At 33.5% G+C, this 12189-nt stretch overlaps 1 protein-coding gene across 1 annotated transcript in view; it reads right to left on the bottom strand.

The window, feature by feature from the left end:
- The window catches only part of LRRC9 (leucine rich repeat containing 9), an 80435-nt gene that overhangs the window by 47996 nt on the left and 20250 nt on the right, over window positions 1-12189 (bottom strand). The window contains exons 10-14 of the mRNA XM_039864744.1: window positions 7289-7465; window positions 6859-6976; window positions 4574-4706; window positions 2574-2696; window positions 1816-1931 (exon numbers count right to left, since the gene is read on the bottom strand). Coding sequence (XP_039720678.1) covers window positions 1816-1931; window positions 2574-2696; window positions 4574-4706; window positions 6859-6976; window positions 7289-7465 — 667 coding nt within the window. The remainder of the gene's footprint in view (window positions 1-1815; window positions 1932-2573; window positions 2697-4573; window positions 4707-6858; window positions 6977-7288; window positions 7466-12189) is intronic.

Here is a 12189-nt window from a genome sequence, read left to right as displayed (position 1 = left end):
TTATTCTATTTGCTATTTGTCTGGGAGTCTAAATCTTTTGCTGTAAGCATACTTGGGTGATATAGTTCCGTTCATAATAACCATAAAATACAAGTGCCCAGAACTATACTTAACAAGAAATGTTTAAGACTTATGTGAATAAAACTGTAAGACATGACTTGAGTAAATGGAATAACTTATCATGTTCCTGGATGAGAGGCCCAATACCACACAGTATTTAGTTTGCTCTAAATTAAGTTTTAAATTCAGTACAATCTCAATCAAATCTTAATAGATTTTAAAATAGAACTTAATAAACTGATTCTAAATTTTATTTGAAAAAGAAAATGCTCAAGAATAGCCAAGAAATTTTTTTTTAATGAGTGAGGAGCACATCAAAACATGTCATCAAGGTTGTAATACCGAAAACAATGTGGTAAGGGTCCAAGATTAGACAGAGTTCGATGGAACAGAATAAAAGGATCTATAAATAGACTCTTTGTATATGAAAATAATTTTAAAGATAAAGATGATATTTTCAAATAGAGAAAAAAATGTTTGTCAAGTAGTTATCCATTTTTATGAAAAAAAATTTGATCACACTACCTCACACAATATAAAACAATTTCTAGATGGAACTAAAAAGCTAAAGGTTTTAGAACAACCTGTATAAGATTCGGAAGAAAATAAAGAAGACTATTATATAAATGCCTTCTGAAATGAGAGAGAAAATAGAATCCATATCAGAAAAGATGGAAAGAGCAGATCTCTTAAAAATTAACTTGTAAATAACAAATTAAAATGACCAAGAAGTTTTTTTTGCTAGAAATAAAAATAAAAGGCAAGTGACCGAAATATTTGCAACATATATACAAAATAAAGGATTAATATTCAGAATGCATATAAGGATTTTTCCAATCAGTATGGAAAAGATAGAGTCCAACAGAAAATGGTCAAAGGATATAACAGGTAATTCATAAAACTACAAATAATTCATAGCATATGAAAGAATAAAACCTATCTTTTTTTGACCATCAGAGTGAGGCAAAAAAGATGAATATTATCTTGCATTGGTCAAGATGCAAAAAAACAAACACTGTCACACACTGTTGGAAATTTGTGAAATAGTCAAACCTCTGTGGAGAGTACTGGTAAAATCTTATCAAAATTTAAAATGCACATACCCTTTGACTACCCAATTCTTTACAAATCTATGCAGCAGAGAAACTTCCATGTATGTATAAAGATGCACCTACAGTGATGTTCACTGAAATATTGTTTTAAATACTAATAAAACTGGAAACAACCCATATGTTTCATCAACAGGAAGAGTCAAATATATCAGAGTATTACTGAATAGTATGCAGCTACTGAAAGAATGAAGTATAGACCTTTATGTACTGAAATGAAAGTATGTCTGATATATATCGTTAAAGGCAAAAATCATCACAGAATACTTAGAACTTGATTCTGCAATGTAAAATGGTACATGTTGTTATATATGTAAATGCATAGAAAAAAGATTGAAAGCAAACGCACAAAGCTGTTAACAGTGGATGCCTCCATGACAGGGAGTGGCAGTGGGGTTGAAGTGAAAGCAGATTCTCATGTTTATTTTATAGTCTTCAATACAGTTTGAATCTTTTCCAGTGAGACTACAGCCATATATTACTCCTGTAATATATTTGCATAATTAAAATGTTTAGGTGTCATAATGATTTGTTTTTAAAATTAAGTATATATACATATATATATAAAATGACATAACAGTATTAGACTTCAAATGACTGTTCTGTTCTCATTTAAGGAATTCTAGCTTTAAAAATACATTCATACCACTGTAATATATTCAAATTCAACGATGTATTCTGGCAAAACAAGGTCATGATCAAAGACAAACCACTTGCACTGCCGAAAGCTGCAATCACAGTTTCTTTGTCCCACTATAGAATCTAGAGTAAAATCAAAAACAAAAACAAGCAAAACACTACTTCAAAATTAAACATCATATATTTTTTTGTTTTATATAGGTTAATAAACAACAAATTCAGTAAGTTCCAAATATTGTTATTGTGAGATTTTTTTCTTATATTTTCCCACCACCCCATACAGTTTCTTACTTTCTAGTAGAAAGTAAGAATACCTTTTCACTACATAGACTAGTAGGGGTTAATTTTATTCCTATTATTTTCCTTTTCATACTTTTTCACTTTTCTATTCAGTGTGTGGCCATGTAGTTTTGACAAATGTCATACTCCAAAACATTTGTTGTTAAAAGTTGGGTGGTTTTTATCTTTCGAAATATATATTATATAACATAATAACACCTATGGTATTTATATGTATGCAAAATATAAAATAAAATTTTACAAAATATAATATTTATGCACAGATATATAAATGACATTGAAGTAGGGGATAAAAAAATGGAAGTTCATTAGTAGCTAGGAACGTTTTTTCATTAGTAGCTAGGAACATTTTGGAAAAGTATACAAACTATTTTAGGCAGAGGTTAAACTGTAGGCATCTGTAATAGATACAAACATCTTGTATTCAGAAAGATGAAAGCACATTTCATTTTATGGCAGACATACTTAGTAAATATTTTCGAGGAATGAACACTGAATTAACCATTGGATAGTTGGCTTGACTGATGGAATCCTGTTCACGAGCCTGAACACTCTGGCCAAGGAAAACCTTTGTAATGAGGAGGATGCCTAAGTTGAAAAAACAAATAATTTTAACAATAATTAATTTCAGTAATTTTCCAGTATCACCTTTCTTATTGGCTAGCCCCAGACCTGACTGTATATTCTGTAAAGGCAGAGATCCTAGCTATCTTGTTGCCATTGGATAGCACATAATATGTTGCTTGATCTAAAACAGGAGCTCAATAAATATTTGTTGAATAAATGAAATGGTTATAAAAGAGGATTCCTGTGATTATATCAAGCAAAGCTTCACAGAAAAGAATACAACAATTTAGCAATGTTTTTTATTAAGCAATTTAAAATAAGAAATTTGTCGTTATTGTTAACCATTGTAAAAATTCAGTTCTGTTATCATCAACACCTAGCATGTGGCTTAGAGCACAGGATGCGTTCAATACACGTTTACTGAACGGATGAACATTTCTTTTCCCTTTGGATCTTAAGGAACCTTAATATCCATCAAATCCTAAAGATCACTAGTAGTCACTGAATCCTATAGAGTAACTTGTAATTACAATGCCTAAAACATTCGGATCACTTTTTTAAAAAAACTACATATAAGTTACAAAATGTAAATTGGGAGAACCTCATTGTTTTGGAAAGCATACTCCAGAAGAATTCAGAAAAACACCATGAGGTATTTCTTAGGTTGATGGGAATGGAGAATGAGAAAAAACGTAATTTTTTTTTTCAAATAAAGAGTTCTTTCTAGATTCAATAATCTGCTTAATTTTCTGATTAACTGAATGAAAGACTATAAAAACAATTAAATCATCTAAGCAGAGCTATAGCCTGGAACCTAGAATATAACTCATATAAAAATATCATTCATATAAATAAAGTTAATGAAATTTCTGATTAGTTAGTCTTCAGTAGGTTGGATAGATGAGACCAAAAATTAGGTGTCCCTTACTCCCTGACCTGATCAGTTCTTCTTATTATACATTCTTCGTTACTATGTATTAAAACTTCATCTTTGTAGCTCTTATAATTGTAATTTCATATTTATTTGCATAATTGTTAATGTTCATAAGCACTATAAAGGAGAAACTATGTTTAGTTTGCACTGTCTGTATCCCTATTACCTACCAAGTGCCTAACACACAGTAAGCATTCAAAAAATTCTTGTGGGACTCAAGAATGAACAGTGAAAGAGAGTGAGGCGAGAAAGGACATGATGAACTGGTCTTTTTCCCCAGTCTGTAGATACCAGGGAACCTCTCTTAGGAGTGTCCTAGAAAAACTAGACCATGTACCTTTATATATATTCAAAATGCAAGTAAACTACTCATGACTGAATAAATTAAATACCAAAAGTTTATCTTCCAAAAGACAACTTATAAAGCAATCGACACACTTCACAATTTGTCTTTAGCCAATTTTGGATTTTTAACCATGATTTCTTATTATCATTTTGATGATTAAGGACAAATAAAACCTGCCTTCCAGAGTGCTCTATATGATGATTAATGCATAAATGGGCCAAATTTTTTTCTCTGTCCTATGAATTTGGGGTGTGTAGTGTGTGTATAATATATATACACGTAAGTGTATGTGTATATAAAGTTTATTTAGGACATGATGAACAAAAGCAGACTGTGAAAAGTGTTTATATCATACAAATTAGATTAAATATTAATAACAAATGAGTCCTATCCTATTAATGCTGACACACAATAATCACTCAGTAAATATTTGTTGACAACCTGACTAAATTAATGGATCAGAAAGTCATGTACCACTATGCTGGTAAATATTAAATAAAATGGGTTTCAGAAAATCTCCTAGGTTGATAAAACCAGTATCAAAAATGTTATTAAAATAATCAATGTATTTTAAGGCTTAGAACTTAAAAGTTCAGAAATACTGTATGTTTATATTACCATGTCTAAAGAGCTCATGCTCAAAAGAAATTTTCTTCTCATCCTTGTACTTTTGCTGTAGAAATTCAATTCTGGGACACTCACACACACTAAGGCTGTTAGCAAGAATCACAGCTTCTTTTCTGAGAGGCTGCTGTAATGAAAAACCAAAGTCTGAGTATTTTTACAAAATTGACAATAGTTCAATGTCAATATAGATTGTTTATTATTTTATATTTATGTGTCTGTACAAAGAAAATGCAGGCCAGACTAACTGAAAAGAAGTAAATAACCTTCAGGTACAACTTCTTGTGTAAAACCATTCATATGTTTTAAATTTACATGCAAATAGGTGTATGAAAAGTGACAGAACACTATCTGTTTTTGTAAAAGCAGAGCCAAGACTGACAACATTGTGTGATGCAGGAGCTATAGTTTTACATATAGTCAATGATATTCCACTAGTAATCGTGCAAATTCCAGAAAGAAAATCCTGTGAGAATGAGATATTAATCAGTGAAGGTTCATATCTATACCTATAACTAATACTTATACCTATACCTATACCTATAACTAATACCTATGTGTATGCCTATGCCTATGCCTATGCCTATGCCTATGCTTTTCCCTATTCCTATCCTTATCCCTATCCCTGTATCCTAATATTATATCTGGTCTAATAATCTACATTGTTCTCCAGGTATTTCTTGCGTTAATGCGTGGAAACCTTAGTTTGCATTGTGACTAGATTTGTTTCTCGAAAGTGTTTTATTAGAGATATTCATATTGCATGCTGTGAAAACAATTCTAAAAAGCAAACAAAAATCTCTATTTTTTAACAGTAAAAAAAAAAAAAAAAAAACTAGAGCTAAGAGAGATTCTATGATCTATCCAAGGACAAAAGTAGACTTTGGCAACGTTATGATTTGAACTCAGTTCTACTCCTCCCTGTCACTATCTCAGTTTTGAAATTATTACTAGTTTAATGTTAGTAGCCAAATTTTCTAGAAATATATATTTTCTATAAATGCTGAATTGCCTATATATTTTTTTCTTATTTAAACCTGTTATGCAAAGAGGTTTTTAAAAAATAAATACTGAAATATGGCTCATAGGACCGCAAATTCCATATCTCAGTAAATATAGCTTTATATTTCCAGTGACTATCACTAAATAGCCATTAGATACAAACTATTTGCATGGCATTGTAAGGCTATAGCATGGTCTTGGCTCTCAAATAAAAAAAGGAAAAATGGAAACTATACCCAATAATTAAAAATACAAGGCATCACACGACGTGTCAAATAAGATACGCTTTTTCAACTAAAGTGATTAAGAAGGAGTTTGTAGAGGTAATGGGATCATGGCTAGGCTTTGAACATTAGACATAATTTCAAAGATCAGAGACTTTAAACTTAGCATGATGTTTTGAAGGTTCATCCATTTGTAGCATGTATCAGAGTTTTTATGGATGAATAATACTGCTTTACATGTATGTACATTTAGTTTATTCATCTGTTGATGGACATTTGGGTTATTTCTACTTTTGAGTCATGTGAATAATGATGCTATTAACATTGCTATACAAGAACTTTTTATGCATGTCTAACTAAATCCCAACTCTTTGAAAGATACTGTTAGTTTCTTCATTTTACAGATAGGAAGAAACAGGCATAGAGTGGTGAAGTTCCATAGCTGGTGAGTAGGAAAGCCAGGATTCAAATGCAGCAATGTTTTCCTTTCATGTGTGCCATAATTTGAAAAAGGTTAGGAAACACTACTCTGTACCAGTTCTACAGCTGCCTCATCAAGAGGGTAGAGGACTAAGAAAAGTTGACTGGATATTTTGGAGCTCAGGAGTGACCAGAGATAAAGCAATATCATCACCAAGGTGGGGAAAATAAGTAGAGAATAAAGAAATGGTGACAATAAAAGGAAGGAGAAAAATAGAATGATAGCTAGACAGCACAGCAGTGTTAATTGATTTTTTTTTCAAGATGGAGAGGACCTTGGAGAGTTTAAAACAGATTAAAGAAATAGGTTTCAAGATCAACAAAAGGATCACAGCATAAAAAATAAAATTTTTTTATTAGAAAGATTAGTTATGCAGATAATTAATGGACTTATTCTTATACAACCCAAAGAACAAAGATGCTATACTTTCTATGCTAACACTAAGCTTTCTGTGAAACAGACATTTTTTTATAAATATGGATAAAAGGATTAAGAATCAAACCATGCTTAACCAGTGGCAGAGCTTTATTCATTAAGAAGAGAGCATTATTCTCAATGACATTTTATCCTACCTTGCTTATTTCACTGTCTTTGAATCCTGTTTCAAGTATTTGTAGCAGATGCTTTTTCTTCACTTTAACTTCAGGATCGAAAACATAAAAAAGGCATTCCAGCATCTTTTGATACCTCCTTAAGAAAAGAGACAAAAAAATTTAAGAATTGATTTCAAAAAAGCTTAGCCATAGATAAGATGACTGTATGTTCTGCCGAGGATATTTCCCACTTACATTGGATGTTCCCATGTCATTATTAATTCTCCACTCCCCCTCAGTCTCAAAAAGTGTGGATAAACTATGAGCTCATCCTAGTCAAGGGAGATGCATGAAAAGGAAATATTGACTAAGAAGTTATACTTTCGATATTGTAGACTTTTAAAACAGAAAGACTTTTACAGAATAAAATCAGATGTAAAAATATTCCTTATGGAATTTAACTTCTTACTCTGAATTGTGCATGTCTTCATTGTCCAAAAGCTTTTGGAATTTATTTTCAAATTTTAGTCTCAGAATACGGTTGTTAACTTTGATGACACGTTTTACTTTCACTCCTGTAATACCATATGCTCTGAAGTCCCATGTACAAAAACGTGATAGAATTAATTCATAGCAGGAATTAAACCTATATGGGGATACAGAATATACACAAAGGAAATAACAGATTTTTCTTAAAATATTGAAGACACAAAGTTACATATGATAGAAAATAACCCATATTTTATGTTTTTTGCTAAAGATACATTGTCACATAGTAGCCTTATTTTGGTCCAAACTGGGCATACTTATTCAATCAATAAGACATGTTAAACTTTGAAACATAAAAATAATAGTCTTTTATTAATTATTATATATATTTGTTTTGACTAAAAGATGTTGGTTGAGCAGTCACATTTCTGAAACACTGTCTTGTTTCTTGCTTTCTTCTTATTGGCTGCTCCTTCATGATTTTCTTTGATGCTTCTTTTTCATCTGACAGTGACTCCTAAATGTTGGATTGCCCCAGGATTATGTCTTTGGCCTTCCTCTTACTTCCATGAATACCATCCCTATGTAATTTCATCTAGTCCTTTGGCAATGTTAAAAATATTTTATATATAGATATAGATATAGATATAGATATATATATATATATATATATATATATATATATATATATATATATATATATATATATATATATAGATATAGATATATATATCTCCCAACGTTTTATTTCTAGACTTTATGTCCACCCAACTTAGCTGGATATACTCAGATCGGATATATCCGACTACTTACTCGGTATGTTCACTTGCAGATATAATAGGCCTCTCAAACTTAACTCATCCAACGCCTGCTCCTAACCCTGTTCCTCCTGAGTATTTTCCATCTCAGTATATGGCACCACCATCTAACTGGTAGCTTAGGTTAAAACCCCAAGAATAAACCTTTCCTCCAATTCTCAGGAAGTCTGTTTGGCCCTACATCTAAAATATATCTTGTAATAATATTATGATAAGTTTACATGGTGACAGATGATAACTAGAATTATTGGGGTGATCACATTGTAAGGTATAAAAATGTTGAATCAGTATATTATACACCTAAAACTAATATAACCAATATAAGATTGTATACCAACTACATTTTTTTAATTTAAAAAAATAAATAAAATTAAATACGTACTGACTATGACCTTGTTTTATCATCACAACTGTTATTACCCGACTCCAAATCACCATCATCTCTCAGTTGGACTACTGCAATAACTTTGTAATTAGGGATACAGAAGTGAAAGAGAGCAGAGTCCCTGGTCTCATGAAGCCTATATTCTAAGGGAGTTGGACAAAAACAAGACATAAATAAAACCATTTCTAAACTGATAAGTGCTTTGAAGAAAGAGAGGCTTGGGGCAATGAATGGAGTGGGGGCTACCTAAGAAGGGTCTTGGGTAAGACCTTTCAGAGAAGATATTTGAGCTAAGAATTGGAGGCGATGGGGCCAGCACTGTGAAAAGCTCAAGAAAATGCACTGAAGTGCTCATTTGCTCTCTGCTGCCCTCACCTGGCCGTGTTTGCAATAATTCTGGCCCTGTCTTAAAAAGTAGCACAGAATTTAGATTAATATGAGATTTAAAGATGGATCAATTTGGAAAGGAAGTTCAATGATCCTATCCAGTATATATTTGTCTTTGATGAGATGTCCGGTCCTCATTGGGGTCTGAGCACGGGTGAGGACTAAAATCGCAGAGGTTCCTGATGGGTGGTCTCTCCCTAAGTCTAACATCTGAGCTCCTAATTTAGAGTGTTGCCTTTATCACTAGCAAAGACCAACCAGTGAAGCTAGGAGCTGCCCAGTTATCCCTCGCAAAGCGTTGAGAAGTGAGCTGCCCAATCCAAACTAATCCCCGAAGAGCTCACAGTCTGGTAGAGACAGATGTAGTGCTGCAATCCAGCATGACACTACTAACTAGTTCAGAGGTCTGGCCAACCAACCACAGCATCGTGTGGAGTGGGCAAACTGCAGTCTCATCTATAGAGAGATTGTTTTCTGGGCTTAAATCAGTCCAAGTCAGCCCTAAACAACCTGTCCTGGAATCCCTGAAGCTCTTATTATTACTTGCACTCTAATTATTGTTGTTATTATTTTTCCATTCTGATAGAAAACAGTGCCATAGGCATTTTATGTAGATAAGATTTTTGTTATGTAGTAACAAAAAACTGTAATCAAAATTAGAATGGATAAGACCTAGCTTCTAATCTGGTCCCCTAAGAATGCAAGAACCAGGAATGATACAGGAAACTCTGCAAAGTGTGATCCTTTCATAGAGCTTTTGTTTGCTTGGGAATTCAGCCCCTTCCTTATGTGGAATTCCTAGAGCCCTGGAGATAAGGAACCCTATTGCCAAGAGGACTCAGGAGTCACCGAAGTAAAGCAGTTCATTCAATCACATGGCCAGCTGGGAATGAGAAAACATCATCCACGGAATGACGGAATACTGCTGGAGGAGGGAGAACTTGACCTATGCTGAAAGAGAAGTACTATGACTTTCAGTATTATCAGTACTTCATAGAGGATGACAATTTCTCACAGCATTGCTAAAAATATGCCACATTCACTTGGGAGCATGCCATTACTGGCTTGAGGTACACACATTTTAGTCTGAACCTGAAATAATGACTTCTAGGACTTTATATAAAATAATGTCTAAATCTGATACCACTCCTTCAAGGAATCCCATAGATCTAAGAGCAAAATTCAAACTACTAACCTAGTTTGCAAGACCCTTAATGATCAGGCCCTTGTTATGTTGAATTACTAGTAGTTCTCCAAATGTATTATATATACTATTTCCACTCCCTTTCACATGCTGTTTCCTCTGTCTGGGAAGTCCTTCCCCTAATTCTTTGTATAGTTAAATTCTATCTGTCCTTCAAAATTCAGATCAAAGCATCTTCCTCAAGTGTCTCCACTTCCAGAAAACTTTCTTAATCCTTGTTCTGCTTTGATCTTCATATGGCTGGCCTCTGCTACATTCTCCACATCGCCACTGTCCACACCTACAGTTATCCCAGAACTTATTACTGTTTGTTACCATAGTCTTCCACACCAGACTGCAGGCTTGATGAAAGCAGGAACTATGTCCTATCTGACTTTCATCCCTAGCATCTAGCATAAAATCTGGCCCATAGTAGCAACTCAGCAGTTAGATGCTAAGCAAGTGAACAAAATAGAAAAGGTCCAAAGATTAATATGATGCAGTGTCTGTCTTCATTGAGTTTATCACCCAATGGAGAGGAAAAATAAAGGGAAAAGTATAAGCAACATTATAATAGAGTATAAGATAGGAGAGAAATAACTCAGTGCTATGAAGACTCAAAAGAATAATAATAATGACTATATCTGATGACGATGACAAGAAAATTCTTCACAAAAGAATGAGTCCTGATGTCAGTAAGTTTTGACAGGCAATGAGATAGTGAGGGCAAGGGACGCAAAGCATTCTGGGTCAAGGAAGCAGAACAATCAAAGCCACTTACTGGGTGTACTCCAGGAGGAGTGAGGCACACACACCATGGCTGACTCTGAAGGGGTTTGAAGGGAATTAGGATAGTTTGGAGAACATACAGTGAAGGATACTGAACGTCAGGGTGTGAGTTTGAACATAATTTTGAAGGTAAAAGTTGCTATAAGAAGCTTTAGTTTTGTTTTTAACAGAGTCCTCTCTCTGTAGGAAGCATTCTGGCAGGGACCATATGGGAAGCCAATTAGGTATTTTTATGGATTGATTAGCAAATATCTAGTGCCTACTCCATGCCGACAGTGGGCTAGATGTAGCAATTGTCTAATAGGAAGGTTGTGAGGGCCTGTGTGCGGGTGATTTGGGTCACAATGGAGGAGGGAATGAATGCAAGAGACATTATGGAAGAGAACCAGTGGGTTTTGGCCTGATTAGATGTGAGACGAGGGAGAGAATGAAATCAAGAATGGCTTCAGTTGAGTCTCCATGACTGAGAAAAGGTAGTGCCATAAACAGGTATGGTGGAGTCAGAAGGAAGGAGTGATTTATGGGCAGGAATAAGAAAACAAAAATATAAAAATTAAAAATGAAGTATATTTTCGCATTACCTTGTCTATTCCTAGCAGTAACCTTTTGTGATAGATCTTTATTTTTCTCATTTTTACAGATGAGGTTCAGATGGGTTAAATAACTGCTTTATGACTATGCAGATAGAATTTGAACCTAGGTTTTCTGACTAATCCTACTGTATATTTTATTACTTCATAGCCTAGTTCCCTTTGGAACGTGTTTAGTTTTCCTTGCCAGTTGGCCCTCCTGCTAGAAATGTCTAACAGGGAGAAATTCAGGACTGGAATAAAGGAGAGAGATTATAACTATTTTTTGAAAGTGCAGGAAATAGAAGAGACTGGCAAGGATGAGTGTAAAAAGAAAATAGAAAATGTCTAAGTACAAAAAACAAGAGAGGTGAAGTTACAAGGAAAGAATGGTTAACAGGCATCAAGTACTGTAAAGGTTAAGAGAGTGAGGGTCCCTCATTTCTTAGGGTCACTCATTAGTGGGACCTGAATGTGTGAACATTCACAGTGACGATATACGTCATTGACTAAGATATTCAGTTACGCAGGGAGATGCCTTAACATTCATTAGTATATAGATGATGTAGTCATTTAGCAAATGTAGAATGCACATGTTTTTAAATTTCTGGAGTTTAATAACAACCTATTAAAATGCATTTCAAAATCTTAAACAACTGTTTAATCAATACCATTAAATGATTTGCTGACTGAAACCAATATTAGTATAAAACAAAAAGTTTATGCCGCTATAGCTCCCTGAAACAGTAT

This window comes from Pteropus medius, unplaced genomic scaffold (genome assembly GCF_902729225.1).
Source record: "Pteropus medius unplaced genomic scaffold, Ma_sr-lr_union100, whole genome shotgun sequence".
Classification (NCBI taxonomy): Eukaryota; Metazoa; Chordata; class Mammalia; order Chiroptera; family Pteropodidae; genus Pteropus; species Pteropus medius.
The sequence above is the reverse complement of the archived record's forward strand: the minus strand, read 5'-3'. Positions and strand labels throughout refer to the sequence as shown.